This window comes from Hyla sarda, chromosome 3 (assembly GCF_029499605.1).
Source record: "Hyla sarda isolate aHylSar1 chromosome 3, aHylSar1.hap1, whole genome shotgun sequence".
Lineage (NCBI taxonomy): Eukaryota > Metazoa > Chordata > Amphibia > Anura > Hylidae > Hyla > Hyla sarda.
The window spans coordinates 335604396-335628907 of NC_079191.1; the positions used below are offsets into that span (position 1 = coordinate 335604396).

The 24512-nt window shown below is 41.9% G+C and overlaps 1 protein-coding gene across 8 annotated transcripts; it reads left to right on the forward strand.

Annotated features, from left to right (window-relative positions):
• The first annotated feature begins 2 nt into the window (after positions 1 to 2).
• STX11 (syntaxin 11) lies at positions 3 to 24037 on the forward strand. 8 transcript variants are annotated; one of them, XM_056567384.1, is made up of 3 exons: positions 1300 to 1603; positions 18427 to 18470; positions 22928 to 24036. In XM_056567384.1, exons 2-3 carry the CDS (start codon positions 18434 to 18436, stop codon positions 23788 to 23790), a joined length of 900 nt encoding a protein of 299 aa, XP_056423359.1. In that variant the 5' UTR covers positions 1300 to 1603; positions 18427 to 18433; the 3' UTR covers positions 23791 to 24036. The 8 variants fall into 8 exon arrangements, with proteins under 8 accessions (XP_056423362.1, XP_056423361.1, XP_056423359.1 ...); XM_056567387.1 differs by lacking the exons at positions 1300 to 1603; positions 18427 to 18470 and adding an exon at positions 3 to 604; XM_056567386.1 differs by lacking the exons at positions 1300 to 1603; positions 18427 to 18470 and adding an exon at positions 611 to 918 and having other exon boundaries at positions 22928 to 24035.
• Positions 24038 to 24512: the final 475 nt, after the last annotated feature.

Below are 24512 nucleotides of genomic sequence, written 5' to 3' on the forward strand. Positions count from 1 at the left end.
ACAGACGCATGGGGCTGGGTGGCTCAGTGCTACTCCATCATGTAAATAAGCATGCTGCAGTATGCTAGACATTGCCTTTTTTCAATTACCATGAATGCACCCTAACATGTTTTTTTATGGGCATACACAGTGGTCAAATACAGCAAAATAAAAACACGTTGTGTAAACTAGTCAGTTTTAGGAAATTTCCACCATTCTCTGTCTAGTAAAGCACCTGCTGGTAAGTACACAGGACCCACCGCCTCTGCTCCTGGGAGTTCCCCCTGTGTCAGTTCCCCATAGCCCAGCGCAGTGTGATCAGGCGGAAGAACTGATAGTAAATGACTAGGGGAGGGGCTGACGTGAAAACGTGTGACCCCAGAAAACGTGCGTCACCACCTGCAGATCTCCCGTGGAAAAGTACAACTCCCAGCATGCTTCAGGGAACCTTGGAGTTGTAGTTTTGAAGTGTCAGAAACGCCACAGGTTGGAGAACACTGCTGGACAGTATGGACACCGCAACGTGTACCTCCTGTAGTACGGACAGTGACTTCTCATTCCCGCTTATTCACACAGCATGCGGTTATAGCGGGAGTCACAGCCCGTACCCGGTGGGGAGACACAGGTAATGCGCAGGCTGCCTGCACCATATACAGTTCACATACCCGCTCTCCAGCACATACTGTACACATAACGCAGAGCGAATCACGGCAGGGGAATGCCCGGTGCTGCGGCCATGTGATGCCGACGCCTCCTCTCAGGACCTATATCTCCCGCTCACTGCCGCCTCCTCCCGTCACTCCCTCCACCTGTGTGCAGGAGAAGCCGCGCTAGGTATACAGCTGTGTATAGGACGTAATGCCTGCTGGACGATGACAGGAACGCGTTGTCCCTAGTTCACACAATTCTACAGAGACATCTCAGTGAGCGCCACTTCAGGTGAGTAGAGGCGGCGATGGGCACCTTGTGCAGGATAGGGCATAAGCGCAGGGGTCTGATTGGCTGCTGGACGCACCTGCTATTTGCATTTTGTCCAAACAGGTTTACAAAATTTTTGATAACTTTTTTTTTTTATTTTATTTATTTTTTTACACTCACGTGTGCATTCACATTGGGGGAGATTTATCAAAACCTGTGCAGAGGAAGAGTAGTGCAGTTGCCCATAGCAACCAATCAGATCGCTTCTTTCATTTTCCACAGGCCTCTAAAGAGGCCTGTGGAAAATGAAAGAAGCGATCTGATTGGTTGCTATGGGCAACTGCACCACTCTTCCTCTGCACAGGTTTTGATAAATCTCCCTCATTATGATTTTACTATCCTACTTTTTCTCACAATTTTTTTTTGCCTTCAAATCTCACAAATCTGCATGTCAAGTCATATCCATTGACTTCCATTCAGTTATGATCCGCATCTGAATGTGCACGTTTTTAGATTGTGGGGGTTGGGAGGAATCGAAATCGTGTCAGATTTTTCTTTTATTCTCATTGCCTATGTAAATTGTGGAAAGTGTAAGAGACTTCAGGATTCTTTTGATTCTTCACAAGTTTCTGCCATACAATTTTTGGATGCGATTTAAAATTGGAGGCCAAACAAATATTTAGATTACGATTGTATATGATTTCAGGTAATCCGATTTTGTCCAATTTTACTATCCGTTATTCATATGGTAAAATCTTTAGCTGCATTCACGTGGCCGTCTAGACCCGTCCCGTTCTTCTCCCGTCAAAAACAAAATCAGACTATAAAACTTTAAAAAAAGATCCGTTTGGATCTGTTATTGTTAAATTAATAAACCCCCCCCCCCCCCCCCCCCCCAAAAAAAAAAAAAAAATTTTTTTTTTCTGAGCATGCTCAGAAGTAAAAACAGATTGAACAAAAAGATTCAAACGGATGACATTAACCCCTTAAGGACATAGCGTTTTTCTGTTTTTGCACTTTTGTTTTTTCCTCCTTACATTTAAAAAATCATAACTCTTTCAATTTTGCACCTAAAAATCCATATGATGGCTTATTTTTTGTGCCACCAATTCTACTTTGTAATGACAGCAGTCATTTTATCCAAAAATCTACGGCGAAATGGGGGGAAAAAATCATTGTGCGACACAAAATTGAAGAAAAAAACAGGGTTGTAAATTACTTCTAACTACTGGAAGGGTTGAGATTTTTTATCAGCTGCTGAAGTTGAGTTGTTGTTTTCTGTCTGACAACAGTGCTCTCTGCTGACACCTCTGCTTGTCACAGGAACTGTCCAGAGTAGGAGCAAATCCCCATAGCAAACCTCTAATGCTTCAGACAGTTCATAACTTGGACAGAGGTGTCAGCAGAGAGCACTGTTGTCAGACAGAAAATAACAAGTCAACTTCAGCAGCTGATAACTATTGGAAGAGTTAAGATTCTTTAATAGAAGTAATGTACAAATATGTTTAACTTTCTGGAGCCAGTTGGTATTAAAAAAAAACTTTTTTTTTTCCTGGAATACCCCTTTTAAAGGAGTACTCTAGTGCAGAGTACTCCTGCTCCATCCTGCCCGGGCTGCAAAATAAATGAAAATGAACCATCACTCACCTCCCTGGGTTCCCGCGGAGCGCCACTACAGCTGACCGGTCCTCCGGTCCATCTCCTTCATACTTCAGGGTGTAACGAAGCGTCACATGGCGCTCAGCCTATTATGGGCCGAGGCTGAACATCGCGGCGGCCGGCGATAGGCTGAGCGCCATGTGACGCTTCGTTACACCCGGAAGTATGAAGAGGATGGACCGGAGGACCGATCAGCTGTAGTGGCGCTCCGCGGGAACCCAGGGAGGTGAGTGATGGTTCATTTTCATTTATTTTGTAGCCCGGGCAGGACGGAGCAGGAGTAGTCTGCACTAGAGTACTCCTTTAAGGGTTACAGCGGTCGCGCCCCCTTCCCATAGACTTTCGTTAAGGGGGGCGGGCGAGACGTCACGAGGGGGCCGGGCATGACGTCACACCCGGCGGCCGCGAACACGGAAGCCTGCACACAGCGTTCGGAGTAATGAACTTCCGGACGCTGTGAGCGGAGCTCCGAAAGGCAGGGCAGCGCACAACCCCTTTAAAATGTGATGTCAGTTGGCAGTTCTATGGATATATTGCACTTTGCTTGTCTGTGAAGCCAATATTTAGTGACACGTTGTATCACAAATTGTTCTGCAATGTGGATTTTGTCTGCACAGATTGCAATTTGCAGTAGACCTGTGTGGATTTGCAGTGTGGTGGCGCACTACTGCAGCACGTGTACCTAGGCATTGATCTATCAATTAGGTTTATTCAAAGCCTTGTGAACCCTATTGATGCTTTTTTGTGGTCCTCATGTCCCACAGCTAAGCTAACTTGTCGCCTTATGGATCCTTGGGGGCTCTTCAGTGGTTTTTATTCCGGTTTTAAGCTAGGGCTACATGGCAAATTTGGCTCCAACACTGGTTACAAAGCCAATGATCGTCGTGTCGTGTCGTGTTGCATCACAAAGCACAACTGACACAACCGGATCCCATTGACTTGATAGGGATAGAGAGAGGGACTGGCATTTTACAGTTGAGCGAAAAAAAATAAGGTTATGTAGTATTTTTGTTCCTCCTTTTGTCGGCTTGACCAACGGGGCTCCCTTTACTGGAACAATTCCTTACTTTGCTGAAAAGCATCGCAATATGATGTTCTGTGGCCAAAGTCGCCGTGCAATCATAGCCTCAATAAAGTGAGGGAGGAAAAGCTTTTCTGTTAGTTGCATGGTATTAACCTCTTCAGGATGCCGGGCGTATGCATACGCCCTGTATCCCGAGTCCTTAAGGATGTGGGGCGTATGCAGATCGCAGAAAATTCAGACATGCGATTTTCTGCTATTCCGGGCTGATCGGGTCTCTGGTGAACTGATCACCTGGAAAATAGGGATGATCGGAGCTGTCAGTGACAGCCCCGATCATTCTGAGGGATAGGAGCGAGGTCGCAGTGCTGCGATCTCCTCCTATCCCCTGCCATTGGTCAGAACTGATTCTGGATGTTGGGCAGAACGGGGGGAGAAGATGGAGACCGGTACCTTACCTGAAGATGGCGTGGGGACCGAAGATCATCCTGGTTTACTGTGGCAACCACTAGGAAGGCAGAACTGCAACTCCCAGCATGCCCAGACAGCCAAAGGCTGTCTGGGCATGCTGGGAGTTATAGTTTAGCAACTTCTGGAGGGTCACAGTTAGGAGACCACTGTTACAGTGGTGCCCAAAAACGGTAGCCCTCCAGATGTTGCCAAACTACAACTCTCAGCATACCTAGACTGCCCAGGCATGCTGGGAGTTGTAGTTGTGTAACATCTGTCCCTTCAGATTTTGCAATTTTCATGAAATTTTTGAAAATTGCTGCTCTACTTTGAAGCCCTCTAATTTTTTCCAAAAATACAAATGTCGATTTTATGATGCCAACATAAAGTGGACATATTGTATTTGTGGATAAAAATATAATTTATTTGGAATATCCATTTTCCTTACAAGTAGAGAGCTTCAAAGTTCGAAAAATGCAAAATTTTCAAACATTTCATGAAATTTTGGGATTTTTCACCCAAAAAAGGATGCAAGTAATGACGAAAATTTACCACCCAAATAAAGTAGAATATGTCACGAAAAAACAATCTCAGAATCAGAATATTCGGTAAAAAGTGTTTTAGAGTTATTTAATGCGTAAAGCGACGGTGGTCAGAATTGCGAAAAAGGGCTGCGTCCTTAAGAGGTTAATGGAGTAGTTCTGTGCAGAAACCCTTATCCCTTTTCCAAAGGATAGGGGATAAGTGTCTGATCGTGGGGGGGGGGGGTCGGACTGTTGGGACCCCCTGCGATCTCCTGCACGGCATCCTGGACGGAGCGTGACTATCACTGCAAGAAGTGCCGGCTGTCAGCTGCCGCTTTGTGCACGGGTTGACGCGCTCAGTTTCTGGGGCTGCCGGAGCGCCGTGCAGGGGATAGGGGATAAGTGTTCCTGCACTGGAGTACTAATTTAATAACAACACACACAGGGATTTAAAGTGTACCTCGAGTGCTTTTTATGAAAAATAACTATCGGTGCCGGAACAGTTTTGCGAGCTCCTGTTCTTCCCACCTGCAAGGGGTTACAGCTGAACAAAAGAAGAATTCTAAGGGGCTGTGAAGTCTCCAGTTTCAGCATTTGCCGCAGTGTGCATAGTTTCGTCTGTATTTTCTTTTTGTAATAGAATATCGTCCAGCTTGCTTACAACTGCTGGGGCAACAATGGAAATTCCTAAAAAGAAGAAAAAACTGCATTAGCAAGATATAGTTGCACAGCAGGTGACTTGTCAGTCACAGTTGTAAACAGGTTGAAAGAACATAAAGTACTGTCCAAGGGAGTGTAGTCATTGGCTTCCATTTTTTTCTCAGCCTGTGTCAGCAAGAATTTCGAGTCAATTCACACAGGATAGAGTCGTGACCAAACAAGTAGATGAGACTTGAGCGATTATATGCAGTGAAGTCTTCAATTGCAGATTTATTTATTTTTTCTTCCCCAGAATTCCACAGGAGAATCCATAGCCACAGATTTTGTGGATTTGGTCTGGAAATTTTTCAGGTTAAATTGGTCCCATGTGATCTTGCCCTCCAGTGGTCTCAAACTGTGGCCCTCCAGATGTTCCAAACTTCAACTCCCAGCATGCCCGGACAGGCGTTGGCTGTCCAGGCATGCTGGGAGTTGATGATCTGCAACATCTGGAGGGCCACAGTTTGAGACCACTGATTTAGAGTATATTCAGATGTAGTTGTTGAGTTGCAGCTCTTTTTTTGTGTGCTCGATATGGCCACCATTCCACCATTGTATTGGAAACAAAAAAAGCCAGAGAAGGCAAATCGGTGGCACTTTGTGGGAAAATAACGAAACGCTCTTCAACCGCTGTCTGAACACTACCTTAGGTCTGTTTGTCAGGAAATTGACATTTGTGCTCTCTTTTTTTCAGACATGGACAGTCCAATAATCGAGGGTGGTTAAGTGAGTGCTGTCAGACAGGAGAGGGCGCAGAGGAGTGCTGTCAGACAGGAGAGGGCGCAGAGGAGTGCTGTCAGACAGGAGAGGGTGCAGAGGAGTGCTGTCAGACAGGAGAGAGCACAGAGGAGTGCTATCAGACAGGAGAGAGCACAGAGAAGTACTTTCAGACAGGAGAGAGAGCACAGAGGAGTGCTATCAGACAGGAGAGAGCACAGAGGAGTGTTAGCCCACCTTCACTTACTGGACTTGGTCCATTCCTGTGCTTCAGCTTGGACAAAGCCATGATTTCTATAAAAAGGAAGTAAGATTTCCTTATGAAGTATATTAGAAAGGTTAGTGTTTTGCCAAGATGTACAACATAAAAGTTTTTGTATCTTAAAGTGCCCATTTAAAATCTCATTCTCATCAACATATAGCAATGTAGCCAGATGAATCACATGACTCTGTTTCATGAGCCAACTCCTTTCTCATAAGTTTCATAAGCTCTTTTTTCCTGTGTTACTTGTGAGAACTTGTTACAAGAGGCGTTTCTGTGAAAACCAAAACGTAACCTATTTAGATGCCTACACTGCGTCCTGTGTATGTTTTCACAATGGTGTTGGTTCTTCTTAAAGGATCTTCTTTGTCTTCGTTATCCTAAGTTCTTTAGCAATGCATTTTTTATTTTAGCAGGTAGTATCATTTGTGCACTCAGGATATGCCTATGTGTCAGATCTGTGGGGGTCCAGCTATCGGCACCGCTGCCTTCAGTACTCAGTGGAGAGTCAAAACTCCCCACCCAACTTATCTTATGTTAAAAGCCTAGTCAAAGGCCCATAAATATCAGTGTCAGAAATGCCATAAGCTTGGGTGGTAATGCAGTTGAACAAGTAACTGATGACTTACAAGATCGAAGCTAGTGGTCTGCCGAGTTTGTGTATAATATTTTTAAAGTACGTTCGCATGTACAGGTTCTGCTGCATATTTGCTGACGCTGAGTTTACTACCTATTGAAGTCAATAGGTGGCAACCAGCAGCAGATCTTGTACGTGTAAACGTACCCTAAAGGGGTATTCCATAAATACTGCTGTTCTCCTAGAGCTGCAGTCCCGCTGCTCAACACATCCAGGGTTTGGAACAAGGCATAGCCCACTCATCCGAACCGTGGCTGCATCGGTGTCCCTGATTTGCTGAGCAGGAATTTCCTCATGCCCGATCCTGAAAGGGCAGCATAGAAGTATGAGCAATAGAAGAGAAAAGGGTTCCAGCTCCCCGGAAAATCATAAGGTATTCATGAAAAAATTAAAAGTCCAAAATGTAATTAGTCCATATTAAAATCCAAACACAAACACCCAGTGCAGATAAAAACTCCTCAATGCCGACGCGTTTCGGACTAATTAGTCCTTAGTCATGGCAAGGAGAAGGTATACATCTTAGCCTTATATACCCCATATCAAGAAAAACACATGGTTTGAGAAAACCTGATCCGCCTCTGGAAATCGGCATCTGCCGTCATTTCCTGGGCGGATACACTTTTACTACTTGGACATTAACCCCTTTTGGGGTAAAAGATAAAAAAAAGGGTGATTTTTATATATATATATATATATATATATATATATATATATATATATATATATATATATATATTAGTATGTGGTGGTGTTTTTTTTTTGTCTTCTTATCTCTTTGAGCAACGTTACATTATGTTTACAGATACAAAACATGCCACAGTTTTTCAATAAGAAAATCCATAGCATGTATTGGAATGGTGTGTTACAAACAGAAAATAAAAACCACTACGGTAACATGTAATACTTGGATAACTTTACGGGTTTCTTCATAAAGCAAAGCCTCTGAGTTTAGGGGTGGAAGTGCTAGTGGAATGAAAATTGTTATAAATATAGGGGGAGATTTATTAAAACCTGTGCAAAGGAAAAGTTGCCCAGTTGGCCCTAGCAACCAATCAGCTTGCTGCTTTCGTTTTTAACAAGGCCTCTGCAAAATGAAAGAAGCGAGCTGATTGGTTGCTATGGGCAACTGGGCAACTTTTTCCTTTGCACAGGTTTGGATAAATCTCCCCCATAGTGCTTGAAAGAAATTATATTTTGAATGTGAATTACTGCATAAACTGAATTGCAATGTCTTTTTTACTTTGCAGAATTGAGCTTGTCGTGGTTGGTTTCATGGTCATATTCTAGGAATATGAATAACCACATTGACTTATAATCCCAGTGGTTTGTTTTCTAGTGAATTCATCACTTTACAGCCTTAGTTGTCAGAATATGAATAAAGAGAAGCACAATGTCCGAGAAGTTTACTCGGTGTTTCCCAACCAGGGTGCCTCCAGCTGTTGCAAAACTACAATTCCCAGCATGCCCGGACAGCCAACGGCTGTCCGGGCATGCTGGGAGTTGTAGTTTTGCAACAGCTGGAGGCACCCTGGTTGGGAAACACTGAGTTAACATGTGGCCTGTTGCTTGTGCTATAAAGATACTGGCACTTGGTATGGACGTGCTGACCGTTTTCGATTGAGTTCAGAGAGCAGAGACCCAGACTATACAACCTAACTGTAAGTAATAGATCCTACCCCAGGGATTAATTTACAATTTAGGGTGGTGGGTTTACTCTACAGTTGTGTCTTTTGTGACGCCTATACAATGGCTGCCTGTCAAAATTGGATGCTGACGAATACGCACACGGACAGGCATGTGCCCCACTGACTTCAACAGCATGAATGTAGTCGTATAGAAACTGTGGGACATTTATCAAAACCTGTGTTGAGAAAAAGTTGACCAGTTCCACATAGGATCCAATAAAATACAATTTTTTCTTTTATTTTTAAGACGCGCTTTCAAAAAATGAAAGAAGCGATCTGATTGGTTGTTATGGGAAACTGGTCAACTTTCCCTTTGCACAGGTTTTGATAAATCTCCCTCTATGCTTGAGTCATTTATCACAAGTATACATGCTTTTACATGGACTCGGCTCCACTGAGTGTGAGAAATGAATGGAACCTAATCTAGCGGACTGTGCTCGTGCCTGTCTGGTGCATCTATATGTCTGAATCCCATTTCCCAGGATGCAGAAATACATGCCTTGATAGGCACAATCATAGTGTGGACCCACCCTTTGAGCTTATTCACACTAAGGAAATCCCATGCCAATTCTGCTCTGTTCACTTGTCAGAAGTCCTGTCATGGAACATTTGACAGTGAAATGGCTTCCACTAAAGGATTGAACATGTTTAACCTTCTAGCGGAATCTGCCAGAGGAGGGAAATGAACAGCTATGGAGGCTCCCTGTGACTGATTCAAATCTCCCGCTGTCCGCACACCAATCAGAGCCACGGATCCTCTGTACGGCGCCTGAGGTCCATTCTGAGAGCTGCCCTCTGCATGCACCACCACCACTGAACACTAGACTTCCCATGGATCAGTGCCTCTGATTGGCGTGTGGACAGTGCGAGATTTGAATGCCGGACAACCTCCTAAAGCTGTTCACTGGATGTTGGTGATTGTAGATTCCCTCTCAGAGTGTCTGTAATCCGGCAGCTGGTAAACTCCTGGAGCTGCCCTATATTGCCACAGGATTTAAATCTTCTGCTGCTCGAGTTTCAGTCTGAGCTGCTGATCTCCGGACGCCATTTCCAGATCATTTTGGCTCCATTTACCATGGAGCAAAACGGTCACAGCCTTAGACTGTTATCTTCTGCCCTATAATGCCTTCCATGCTGCTGGCATTACTTATGATTTATATAGAGACCTAGAATTGCAGGATCCAGTGTTCTGTTTTTGTGCAGCCCCATAGATATTCCGTTCTATCCTCTAGCTCACAGACCTCTGAAAATTAGAGATGGAGCCTGCAGAGCAGAAATCTGGTTTAAAATGCCATATACATGTGTACACAACAGCAGTGATTTAAGTGGTATGCTATAATGCAGAGCACAACAATGCATGGATTTTTTTATTTTTTACACAGAGGGTAGGGTCACACGTATCGCATCCGCAGTGTTTTTGATGTTGTAAATGTGCTGATGACCGTCCCTAGAGTGAGCCTCCTGCTGTTCCTGTGTTGTCTGCTCGTAGCAGCAAACTGCTGATTAGAGATGAGCGAACTTACAGTAAATTCGATTCCTCACGAACTTCTCGGCTCGGCAGTTGATGACTTTTCCTGCATAAATTAGTTCAGCTTTCAGGTGCTCCGGTGGGCTGGAAAAGGTGGATACAGTCCTAGGAGACTCTTTCCTAGGAATGTATCCACCTTTTCCAGAACACCTGAAGGCTGAACTAATTTACGCAGGATAAGTCATCAACTACCGAGCCGAGAAGTTCGTGACAAATCGAATTTACTGTAAGTTCGCTCATCTCTACTGCCGATACGAGTAGACACACAGTGATCTGCGCAGTATACTCGCAGACATTGAGGCCGCTCTCCCTGAGCTAGTCCGAGAGCGGGCACAATGTCTTTGAGTAAACTGCGCGTGCACACTTTGACGCTCCCTGTGTGTCTGCTTGTAGTGGCGGATTGCTGCTTCAAGCAGACAACGCAGGACACCTGGGCACAGCAGGAGGCACACTCTAGGGACTGCCATCAGTGCCTCCGCAACATGAAATACACTCCAGATGTTAGCAGCGCTCCCAAATTTTAGTTTTTGTTTATATTATTGCACAAAGACGAATCGGTACTGCCCAGAATCTGCTCACATATTATATACTGAATTTTACTGACCCTACCCTAAGGTTGTATTCACACGTACAGAATCCTGCGCATAATGTGCAGGATTTGAAGCTGCAGATTTTGAAGCTTAGGGTCTATTTTCACGTACAGTATACTGTGCATATTTGAAGCTAATACAGTATCTGGTTTTAACATGGTCTGCATGCACCCCAGCAATGTATGCTCTGTACAGGAGCTGGTAGATAGGAGGCCATGCAGCCTGACAGCTCACAGGAAGTCTGCTGAATATCTACACAGCCCAGGATGAGATATGATACATATCACAACTAAAGCAATGTTTCTTAAAACCCTTTATACAAATTGGATAACGGTCAGCTGAACTTGGCCAGTGTGTGTGTGTGTTTTGTTTTTGGGGCTCTTACTTGAGCTGGAAAGCCCCCAATACATGGGGGACTCGAGATGGCTATTGACCTTTTGGCTGTCTGGGCATGCTGGGAGTTGTAGTTTTGCCATGTCTGAAGGCACCCCATTGGGAAACACTGGCTTTAAGGGTAAAGCTATGTTCACAAGGTGGAATGTCTGCACAGAAAATTTCTATGCAGATCTTTCAGCACCAGCGGAGTGCCAGCAGAACATACCGCGCTAAGACCGCTCGGAAGTGGGCTGTCTTGGCAATGTATTTCCTTACTTCACTGTCTAAGGATTTGCGCACATTCTGCAAAAGATCCGCTGCCTGCTTGGCGGAACAGATTTTGAGTTGATGCATGAAAAATTGGGGCCTAAAGGTCCATTCACACTGAAAAAATTTAGCAAGTGATTTCCTTAGTGGATCCAGGCCTTTCGAAATAGTGCAGAATCGTTGCTTAGGTCCACGGCAGTCTGCAGCACTTCTCTGGCAGGTTTCTTTGGAAGATTAACCTGTTAAGGACCAAGGGCATAAACTTACGCCCCTAGTCCCGCTCCCGTGATATAACGTGGGGTTACACGGTAACCCCGCATCATATCACGGCGGGCCCGGCGTCATAGTGAAGCCGGGACCCGCCGCTAATAGCGCGCGGCACTGATCGCACTGCCGCGCCCTATTAACCCTTTAGCCGCGCGCTCAAAGCTGAGCCGTGCGGCTTAAAGTGAAAGTTAAATGTGCCGGTTAGCTCAGGGAGCTGTTCGGGATCGCGGCATCCCGAACAGCTGTACTTCAGGAGGAAGGTCTCTTGCCTTCCTTCCTGCAGTCCGATCGCCGAATGAATGCTTCAAGCCTGAGATCCAGGCTTGAGTATTCAATCGCCGAAAACACTGATCCATTCCTATGGAGATGCATCAATCAGTGGTAAAGATCAGTACATGCAATGTTATAGCCCCCCCTGGGGGCTATAATATGGCATAAGAAAAGTGTAAAAAAAATCATTAACCCTTTGAATTATCCCTTCCCCTAATAAAAGTTTGACTCGCCCGGCATTTCCAAGAATTAAAAAAAAAAAAAAAAACAGTGTACCGTAAATAAAAATAAACATGTGGTATCGCCGCGTGCGGAAATGTACGAATTCTAAAAATATACCACTTTTTAAACAGCACGTTCAATGGCGTATGCGCAAAAAAATCCAAAGTCCAAAATAGCGTATTTTTGGTCACTTTTTATATCATGAAAAGATAAATAAAAAGCGATCTAAAAGTCCGATGCAAAAATAGTTCCGACAAAAACTTCAGATCACGGCGCAATAAATGAGCCCTCATAGACCCCTGAACATGGAAAAATAAAGTTATAGGGCTCAGAAAATGACAATTTTAAACATATAAATTTTCCTGCATGTATTTATGATTTTTTTTTTTTTTCATTAGTAATACAAAATCAAACCTATAAAAGTAGGGTATCATTTTAACCGTATGGACCTAGAGAATAAAGAGAAGGTGTCATTTTAACAAAAAAAATGTACAACAAAATGGCTTTTTTTTTTTTTCAATTTTGTCGCACAATGATTTTTTTTTTTTCCGTTTCGCCGTAGATTTTTGGTACAGTGACTGATGTCATTACAAAGTAGAATTGGTGGCGCAAACAAAACGCCATAATACAGATTTTTAGGTGCAAAATTGAAAGAGTTATGATTTTTTTTTATTTTTTTTTTTAAGGTAAGGAGGAAAAAACGAAAGTGCGAAAAACGCCTGGTCCTTAACGGGTTAAAGGGAACCAATCACCAGATTTTACCCTATATAACGCTTAGTAAAGCGTTATATAGGGTAAAATCTTTATTTTCACCATTCCCGGGGGATGCTCTTACCCCCAGGGATGGTGAAGATATGAAGTTATAAACTAGTCACCGCCGCAAGTAGTCACCTGGGCGGGGAGCTCTTCTCATCTACTCCCGTTCTTCGGCCGGCAGCGACGCCCCCTCCGCTTGATTGACGGGCCGCGTCATCACTCTGCTCCGCCTGTTCAGTGAGCGGAACAATGACGCGGCCCATCAATCAAGCGGAGGGGGCGTCGCTGCCGGCCGAAGAACGGGAGTAGATGAGAAGAGCTCCCCGCCCAGGTGACTACTTGCGGTGGTGACTAGTTTATAACTTCATATCTTCACCATCCCTGGGGGCAGCAGCATCCCCCGGGAATGGTGAAAATAAAGATTTTACCCTATATAACGCTTTGCCAAGCGTTATATAGGGTAAAATCTGATGATTTGTTCTCTTTAAACCTGTTTTTGTCTTCTAATGGAACTTCATTCCTTATCAGAATTTTCATTACAAAATGTGTAAACAAAGCAGCAGAACTCTCATTTAGGGCAATGGAAGGCTTGCTGCAAGCAGAATCTGTGCAAAATTTCTGCAGTGTGAATGGGGTCTAACAGTCTAGAAACTCACACAGGCAGCTTGTAAGATCCATAAGATAAGCAAAGGGGAGAGTCGAGTAAGGCTCCTTTCACACTATGAATTTTTCCGTTTACAAACTTCTGTCACATGTTCCGTCACTACAGCTGCAAAACCCGGCCGTTACAAAACCCCTGACGACCGTGACTAAATTGCATTGCAGCCTATGGGGTTTTGTAACTGCCCGTATGCACCCACATATGCCCGTAATTCATTATGGGCGTTATATAGTGACGGGACATCGTGGCGGAAAAGTTACTGCATGCAGAATTTTTCCGCCACGATGTCCCGTCACTATATAACGCCCGTAATGAATTACGGGCATATGCGGGTGCAAACGGGCAGTTACAAAACCCCATAGGCTGCAATGCAATTTAGTCACGGCCGTCTGGGGTTTTGTAACGGCCGGGTTTCGCCGATATAGTGACGGAAGTTCCTAAACGGAACTATTTCACAGTGTGAAAGCAGCCTAAAAATAATGGTGGTGCCAGATCCCCCTATATGCTGGAGACCATTGGAACTAGAGATGAGCGAAGTTACACTGTTTCGATTCGTCACGAACTTCTCGGCTCGGCAGTTGATGACTTTTCCTGCATAAATTAGTTCAGCTTTCAGGTGCTCCGGTGGGCTGGAAAAGGTGGATACAGTCCTAGGAGAGAGTCTTCTAGGACTGTATCCACCTTTTTCCAGGCCACGGGAGCACCTGAAAGCTGAACTCATTTATGCAGGCTAAAGTCAGCAAACTCTGAGTAGCAAGGTCCTTGATGAATCGAATCAGTGTAACTTCGCTCATCTCTAATTGGAACCCATTACCTTTAATAAGGTCTGTTGAATTTCTTTTATTAGCTGCAAAATTATTTTTTGTCTGAGGCATTCTTATTCATCCAGTACAGAGGTGACCCAAAATTATTTAGAAATATTATACATTAGGAAACGGAAATTTGGAATACATAAGGAAGGGGGGAAAACATTGGATTGACTACATTTGATTTCTGGTTCTCCTTTCATTGGGCATATAGGTTTGCTGTCGGTGCTCAGTTTATGATTGGAGGACTGGCAGCTGCCCTTAAAGCCACTTTGTGTAAAGTTCACAGGAACATCTAGATTTGTTCTTAGCTGATCTGTACGTGTGAGCTTATCTGTTACTGGTTTTATTGCTGTTTTACCTACCTGGCTTTGTTTACCTTGTTAGTGTAGGAAACAATTGAGTTGCACTGATTTGCATTGGTGTCACAAATCTTTTACATGTAAGGTAGCTCTTACAATAAAGTCTTGTTATAGTTTTACTGTGCAGCTTTGAATCCGAAACCAGGTGTGAAGCTTACATAACTTTTTTATTTTATTTTCCCCATTCCACTCTGGGTGTGAAATGAATTAAAAAAAAGAGAGAGAGTAGAAATATCATATGTTCTTTATATTATCTAATTCATTATGATCCACACCTGGCTTTTGCTTCAAAACTTTAGAGACATGCGACCAAAGTCACTCCCCCACGTGTTCGCAATAGTCACATTTAGGTTGCCGATATCATTGGCAACACAATACGGCCATTGATTACCAAATGGGGGGGGGGTGGCTTTGGCAACATGCATTTACCGAGATCACGAATAACCTTAATTGATGTGAAGCTATAGGGGCATTAAGATTGTTCCAGGTCTCTGCTTGGAGAATCGCCACAGATAACTACTCCCTTTTTTTATTTAACAAAGCCAGGAAACTTTAAATTTTTTTAATATTTTTTATTTAAATGTATTAGGTTAAATCTTTTAACACCTTCATTGGTATAGTGTTTCCTATAAATGAAGGAAACAGGAGAACGCTTCATTTTTGAACCACCTGGTTATTGTATTACTAGTTATTGCTTCTCTGATAATGCCTGGAAAGTTTCACACAATGAGACATTTGTTAAAATGATTACCAGTTTTCTGTGGTAATGGCATTGAACATCTATATTAAATTTATAAGTGAGTAGTTAAGGTTTGCTTTAGTTATTAGAATTTTCATCCATTGAGTTGTCTTCATTCCAAAACAAATTCTACAAGAAAACACTTTGGAGTAAGTATTTTTTTAAAAAATAAGAAAAAAAAACACTATTTTATTGATAAGGTTGCGGGGGGTGGGGGTGGGGTCAGTTTGAATAATAGGTCTCGCCCTATAGGCAAAGTAAAGCTGGGCAGGGGGAAGCGCTTTCCTGGTTCTGTGGATCAGTTTTAGAAGAAAAGCTTTTCCCTTAAACGCTGTAGCATGTTTAAGTAAAACTTGCATAGCTCATAATGAGGAGCTTGTCAGAATTTAATGCTGCCCTTAGTTGAGGCAGCATGAATGTAATGAGACTCCCCTTAAACCTTATATTCTTTACAGCTATGCAGCAAGTTAAAGAGCACTTTCTGCTATAGAAAATTTTTCATTTATAGCCAGCAATCTTTTTTGGGCTATAGCCATTAATCCCTCAGATGCCGTGATCAATACAGATCATGGCATCTGCGGCAATGCACATGTTAAAATAGATGATTGGATCGGCCGCGGGGATCCGATCATCTGTAATGGCGGACGGAGATCCCCTCAGCCCTCCAGCCGACTCCCAGCGTCTTCTGCTCTGGTCTGAGATCGAGCAGACCAGAGCAGAAAATCATCGATAATACTGATCAGTGCTATGCCCTATGCATAGCACTGAACAGTATTAGCAATCAACTGATTGCTATCGATAGTCCCCTATGGGGACATAAAAAGTGTAAAAATAAAAAAAAGTAAAATAAAAGTAAAAAAAAGTGAAAAATCCTCTCCCCCCCCCCCCAAATAAAAACAAAAATGTACCCTTTTTCTCATTTTACCCCCAAAAAAGTGTAAGATTTTTTTTAAATATAATGTTAATGATCTCGTACGGTGAACATCGTAAACATTAAAAAATAAAAAAGTCCAAAAATGCTTTATTTTTATTTTTTGGTCACATTTTTATTCCCCAAAAAATTAATATAAATTGATCTAAAAGTTTTATATATACATACAAATGTGCTATCAATAAAAAGTACAGATGACGGTGCAAAAAAGTAGCCCTCATACCACCCCATATATGGAAAAATGAAAAAGTTATATATAGGTGGTCAAAATAGGGCAATTTTTATATTACTGATTTTATACAAAAAGTTTAGAGTTTTTTTTTATTTTTTTTAAGCACTATAAAAATAGAAAAGTATCTATGGGTATCCTTTTACTTGTATTGACCCACAAAATAAACACGTGATTTTTTCCGTTAAGTGTACAGTGTGAAAACTAAACCCTCCAAAGGGTGCAAAATTGTGGTTTTCATTAAAATTTCCTCCCCCAAAAAATTACTCTTTGGGTTCGCCATAAATTTTTTGGCAAAATGAGAGGTTTCATTACAAAGTACAATTGGTCACGCAAAAAAATGGGTCTGTAGATGGAAATATAAGAGTTTTATGGATTTTTGAAGGTGAGGAGGAAAAAACAAATGCAAAAATAAAATTGTCCTGGTCCCTAAGGTCAAAATGGGCTTGGTCCTTAAGGGGTTAAAGAAGAAGTTACAGGTCTGTGAGAGCCAGAAATCTTGCTTGTTTGTAGGTGACCAAATACTTATTTTCCACCATAATTTGCAAATAAATTCTTTAAAAATCAGACAGTGATTTATTTTTTTTCCAATTGTCTCTCATAGTTGAGGTATACCTATGATGAAAATGACAGGCCTCTCATCTTTTTAAGTGCGAGAACTTGCACAATTGGTGGCTGACTAAATACTTTTCTGCCCCATTGTATGTATAGGAGTCCAGCCTAACCAGTGTAATGTCACCTCACCCCAGGTGGGGGAGAGGAGACATACACTAAATTGCAGTTTTGTGGTGATCAGGCTAGTGCTTCAAGGTGTCTCTGTGGTGATTATAAACGGATGAATCAGAAGCCCCTCAGATCTGCTGCATTAAAGGTACTCCACCCCAGACATCCCCAGCGGCGGGACCCCCCACGATCTCTGCAGCGCCACCCGCTGTCATCACTACAGAGCAAACTGGCTCTGTGCATGATGATGGGGCAATGCAGGGGACGGAGCATAATGAGAGCACAGTACTGAGCTAAAATCTCAACACAATATCCTCCGACATTTCCTCAGACCTCTGGCTTTATCAAGGGTACAGGCAGTAGTACTGGGTATGCCAGAGCACTGGTGCATTGGCAAAATGGCATGCATTGATCTGCATGAACCACGTTGATTTCAGTGACCCAACCACAGTCTGCAAGTGACATATTTTTTTTTTTTTGAGGGTGTTGGAGTTTTGTCACGGACATAATTTTGTGTCCTGCCCTTTTGAGTAACATTCATATATGAACACAATCCCTAGTTGACCACTTTTTAGGCCATTGAAATGTATGGGGCCAGTGTCTGTGCATGGATCCACTTTGACATTTTGCCTTTGTATCTGTAATATAAAGGGAGTTACCCACATAATCCATATGTTTGTGTAAGACATTGGTTTCCAACTTCAGGACTCCTAATAAGTCATGATTTGGGAGCATATCCGTACAAAGGACGCTTGTGGTGATGCCTGATGCACTGACCCTGCTGGGGGGGGCATTGGTGACGGAAATGAAGGAAACCCTGGTGTTTAGTGTAAGGTGCTACAATTCAGTTTCTCATATCTTTCTGTGACATGATCTGCTCCTCATGACACTTTTTGACATTTTGCAGAAACTTAAAACCAGAAATAGCACCCTCTTTTTTTTTTTTTTTTTTTTTTTTTTTTTATCAACATCCTTTTTTCCTTTTTGGTAATGTGAGTCATGTGATTAGTCTCTTAAAAGAAGTAAGAGCGTACTGCTCTCCTCATATGCCAGCCCACAGCTCGCTCTGCACAGACACTGTAGAGGTTCAATGTTCTTTTTAACTGCCTCATATTAAAATACTCTTTATTTAATGGTGGTTTGAGCCAGTAAGAAGATGGAGGATTCTGAAAGTTATCAGGCACAAACTACAGGTAAGTGTTGTTTTTAGAATTTTTGCAGTGATCTGAAAGCTGCTGTCACCCTTCTGACATTGTTCATTTAACCCCATGGTCTTGAAGTAAAGCTCCTGCCTAATGTGCACTATACAGCATGTTGGAGTACATGTTGTGCTCTGTAACGTTTCCATCATAGCCGTCCTTAGCAGTTTATGCAAGTGGTACAGTGGCTTTTCTGTGGAATTGGACCAGATGGGGCAGACTTTACTAGTGGTATAATATTACCTCTGAATAAAGCATAGTCCCACTGAGCTTGAATGACTCTTTCCTAAAGCATAATAATTTCTATGGAAGATTATATTAAGAAAGATCTTGTGTATTTAACCCATGGTTTTTCAATGACAGTAGAATTTTAATAGTATTGGGTCTTTACAGTTTTTATATATTACAGAAGTCCTTGAATGCCATCAGAAAAAAACCATACAGCTTCTTTTCGTACTCCTTGCACCGTGAATCCAGCTTTTGGCTTTAGAATTTAGTAAACTGTTATTCATTTTGTTTATATATATATTTTTTTGTTAAAGGTTTCTTCTGATAGGAATAGTTTTTACCTGCAAACACAGCCATACACATCTGTTATTCTGAACTCCGTGCAAGCCCAGCACATATCTCCATCCAGGACTTATTTTTTTTTTATTTTTTTTGTTTCAAACTTTTGTTAAATATGTAACACGTGACATATTTCAGTATAAAGAAATAAGAATATAAAATATCAAAGCATAATACTTATGCTGATACTAAAAATCTATTTTCTTAAAATGGGGCGGGGGGGAGGTGGAGTCTAAACTGTTTCTGTTAAAGTATTACATTACATTTTTGGGAACTAGTTAGTAACGTGGACTAGGCTGTTCACGCCTGTTTAAGCAGTATCTTTGCAACTCACTTCCTTTTTCCTTTGACATATACCTCCTTTAAATTTGCCTCCTATATGAAGTAAGTCACCATGTAAGAGTGGAACCACACATTGGCCCTCATTTACTTAGAAAATCGGGTTGTAAGTCAATCTTGCTTTCTTACCCGACTGCTTTTTTCCCCCGGTATTTATTATTATGTCGCATCTTGTTTGTCGCACGTGGGTTTTGTAGGTTTTGGTTTCCAACTCCTCTGAGTTGTCGGGAAAAAATCCACAACAATTCAACAAATTCGGGTTGGAAACCTTTATAAATACGTGGGAAAGCTCAGAAATGTCAGGTTACGCCCCTTTTTCGGGTTTGGGAGAATCCACATCGGGTCCATCGGGAAAAAATGTTGCATCGTGTCGCAGACTGGCGCACGATGTCTGCGACATGGAGCAGACAAAGATGCGCCAAAAAAACCCGACAAAAGAAGTCGGGTTTAGAATAGTAAATGAGGGCCATTGTTTTACTATATTGTCCTGGGCATTTTTCTCCGTGTTTTTTTTTTTTTTTTTTTTTTTTTTATTATTTATTTATTTATTTTTTTATTTATATTTTTTTTGCCTTTTTGGTCAAAAATGCTGCAGCCAGGTGCTACTTTAAAGGGGTGTTCCCATCTCTGATATTATGGCTATGCGTGGTTGGTAGTGGTCCAACACTGTATGATGTCAAAATGTGCAGAATGTCCGCCCGTAAAACACTGGCGGACGTTCCGCACATTTGAATGTTCCATTTGGAACGCATTGCCGTCTGAGACGGTGCATTTCCAAGCGGAAATGTCTATTCTTTCTGCAGATGCCGGAATAAGGATTTCAATAAGACTCCCGTAGAATTCCATGCAGAATAATATCATATCAAAGAAATTATATAATCTCTTAAAACTTAAGGAATCTGTCAGCAGCATCATCTGCACTATCCTGTTTATACAAGGTTAGACAATGTTCACACGGCAATATTAAATATTGGTAAAAGCCATTCAACTTTCTGTACTTTATAATACTGTGAGTTAAGGTTATATAATTTCTGTGATAAGCTTGATTTTGGTTATACACCCAGTCTTGTAGCATATTTTCTTTTGGATTTTGTTTGACTAGCCTCAGAATAGGCCATTAAAGGAGAACTCCAGAAAATAAAAATTGTCCTCCATACTGCCGGCAGAAAAAAAAATGTAAATACCTTCCTTCGCTCCCACGGGGCCTCCGGTAACCGGCTCCCGTCTCTGCCGCGATCCTCTTACAGCCCACCAGAGCACCTAAAAGCTGAACTCATTTATGCTAGCTAAAGTCAGCAACTGCCGAGCCGCGAGGTTCGTGCAGAATCTAAGTACTGTAACTTCGCTCATCTCTACAGGTGATCAGTCGTGTGCAAGAACCAATATTAAAAGGAGAACTAAAGAATATAAAAATTGTCCTCCATACTGCTGGCAGAAAAAAAAAATAGAGATGTACATACCTTCCTTCGCTCCCCCGGGGCCTCCGGTAACCGGCTCCGGTCTCCTCCGCAATCCTCTTTCTGGTTGCCGGTGGTCGGCGAGTCATACTGCACTCAGCCAATCACCGGCCACAGCGAAGTCCCGACTCGGCCAGCGATAGGATGAGCGGCAGTGTGACGTTTTCGGCCCAGGCAGCAGGTGTCGGTGTAGTGAAGAATTGTGTGTTTTGGAGCGTTCTCACACTGCCGTTCAGCCTATCGCCGGCCGTGTCAGGACTTCGCTGCGGACGGTGATTGGCTGAGTGCAGTATGACTCGCCGACCATTAGCAACGAGAAAGAGGATTGCGGAGGAGACCGGAGCCGGTTACCGGAGGCCCCGGGGGAGCGAAGGAAGGTATGTACATCTCTATTTTTTTTTTCTGCCGGCAGTATGGAGGACAATTTTTATATTCTTTAGTTCTCCTTTTAATATTGGTTCTTGCACACGACTGATCACCTGTAGAGATGAGCGAAGTTACAGTACTTAGATTCTGCACGAACCTCACGGCTCGGCAGTTGCTGACTTTAGCTTGCATAAATGAGTTCAGCTTTTAGGTGCTCTGGTGGGCTGGAAAAGGTGGATACAGTCCTAGGAAAGAGTCTCCTGCCCACCGGAGCACCTGAAAGTTGAACTCATTTATACACGCTAAAGTCAGCAACTGCTGAGCTACAAAGTTTGTGCCTAATCGAAGTACTGTAACTTCACTCATCTCTAATTGCCTGTTTTTAAAGAAGCTGCCAACGCCATTCAGTAACCAATAAGCACATTTTTATCTTGCCACAGTACATGCGAAAGCTCTCATTGTTTAATGCAGGCTCCTGTCACAGAGCCTACAATAACCATAGAGCCTTTTCTTCACAAAGGGAAAAGTGCCCATTATAGTCCTTCAGGGGTCACCCCAGCAACTGTTCTACAGGAATAAAGATGACTGCCCAAACCGCACATAAAGTGGTGTGTTTTTATTTATTTTTTAAATATGCATTTTTTTATTCTCTTTTCTACAGTAACTGTTCCGTAAAATACTGTTTGTCAGAGCAGCTACTATCTAAAGGCGTTTCTAATGCAATAGTCTGTTAGTTTATTATGCTGCTAATCTGGACTGGTGCAACTTCCTTGAACTCTGTGGTAGGAAGTATTGGCTAGTTTTATCGAAAACAGACCCTTTCTTACAAAAGTGAATGCTTTAGGACTGTGTGACATATTTTTTATTTATTTTTGTATAGTTAGAACAGTTCTGTGGGAATGAAGCATATTTGGGACCTAAAACTGTCTAGTTTAAAAAAATGTCTTGGCTTTTAGTGCTTCGTTATTTTCATAATGAATTGAAACTGACACAAAGATGAAAGCTGCAGATCAGAGAGAAACTGTTGTCAGAAAATCCTTCATGTGTCTTAAGGATTTGTGCTTTAAAAAAAAAAAAAAACAAGTTCAGAGAGGACAATGTAAGGAGTACAGTCATCATACCTGTCCTTCTATATGCAAATTTTATAATTGAGAACATTGTCAACTTGTGTTTTTTTGTGTACTGTACACTTCAGTCAGCATTCTGTAAAGTGTTTTTGTTGAAGACCATCCTTATAAAAGCTCATCACTTATTTTTAATTTTTATTTTATTTTTGTGCAATTTTGGATGGTAGTCTTGTGTTATGTAGGCTACTGTCCAAAGACAGGTTTTAATAAATCTCCCCCTATGTAGTGGAAGAGTGGTGCAGTTGCTCAGACACCAATCAGATAGCTTCTTATTTCATATTTCACAGGCCTTTTTAAAAATAAAGACGCGATCTGGCTAATATGGGCAACTGCACCACTCCCTCTTTTCTACACAGGTTTTGATATATCTTCCCCATGGTCCAGGAAAACTATTGTCCTTTATACGTAACCATTATTTTCATTCCTAATGTACTAATACTTCCTATTGTCTGATTTTACTTGTGAAACAACTTTAAAACTTGAGTATGAGCACTGTATGAAGAATTCATACACAGATTTATACTATAGCCATACTCTGAGAGATATTTACTCATAATATTTACTCTTTGTATTTTTTTTTCTGTTTCTCTTACAGTAATCATGAAGGACCGTCTCAACGAGCTGCTGGAATATGCAAGACTTCACAACCAGTATGTCCAGAATGGTGATGAGGACGTTCCACAAGACATTGCTATGTTTGAGACTGACCATTCTTTAGAAGCCCTGTACAGGGATATTCAACTCATCCGGACTGAAAACCACTTGTTGAAGGTTGATGTGAAACGCTTAGGGAAACAAACAACACGCTTTCTTACTTCAATGCGTCGCCTTAGCAGCATAAAAAGGGATTCCAACAGTATAGCTAAAGACATTAAGCTAAGAGGAGAAGGCATCCACAGGAAACTCCAGAGCCTGAAAAATCTTAGTGAAGATGCAGAAAGTAAACATGGGGAAAGTTCTCTTATAGCACGTGTGTCCAAGGCTCAGTATATTACCCTTACGCGTGCTTTCCAGCAAGCAATGGTTGAATACAATGAAGCTGAAATGGTTCAACGGGAGAACTGCAAAATCCGAATCCAGCGTCAGCTTGAGATTATGGGGAAAGATATTTCAGGAAACCAGATTGAAGATATGATTGAACAAGGGAAATGGGATGTCTTCTCTGAAAATCTTCTTTCCGATGTTAAAGTTGCACGTTCAGCACTAAACGAAATAGAAACGCGGCACAAAGAGCTCCTAAAGCTGGAGACCCGAATAAAAGAGGTCCATGATCTCTTCCTACAAATGGCTTTACTGGTGGAAGAGCAGGCTGAGACTTTGAATGTTGTTGAGTTAAACATGGAAAAGGTGAAAGATTATGTTGGAGCAGCAAAAGCTGAAGTAAAAAAAGCTGTAGAGTATAAGAAGAAGAATCCATGTCGCACCATGTTCTGTTGTTGCTGCCCTTGCTGTGACTGAAGCCCAAACATGTATGTCTTTTTCCAGAACAAACTTTCATAAAGCTGTGGACATTTTTGAATTGTTATGCCTTACAAGTATTTAAGTGCCTTTTTCGTACTGAAAAAAGCAAAAATACAAATCCTAAAAATATTGTATGCAGCAACAAATTATTTTATGTTTTGCATAAAAAGTTTATTTTATATGTTGAAAAAACGGATGTTTAAAGAAATCCTTTCTTAATAAAAAAAAAAAGTGTAAAAAATACTCAAAGATGACTGCCTTCATCCCTTTAAGGACCAAGCCCATTTTCACCTTAAGGACCACTGTCACTTTAAGCATTAATAACTCTGGGATTCTTTTAATTCAGAAATATTATTTTTTTCTACTTTAACATAGTGGCAATTTTTTGTTGATACTTGCATCTTTTCTTGGTGAAAAATTCCAAAATTTCATGAAAAATTAGAAAATTTTGAATTTTTCTAACTTCAAAGCTCCCTGCTTATAAGGAAAATAGACATACCAAATAAATGATATATTGATTCGCATATACAATATGTCTACTTTATGTTTGCATTATAAAGTTGACATGTTTTTACTTTTGGAAGACATCAGAGGGCTTCAAAGTTCTGCAGAAAGTTTCCAAACCGAGTTTTTGAATTTTTACAAGGGGTAAAAGGAGAAAAAGCACAACCCCCCCCCCCCCCAAAAAAAAAAATAATAATAATAATTAACCCAATTTC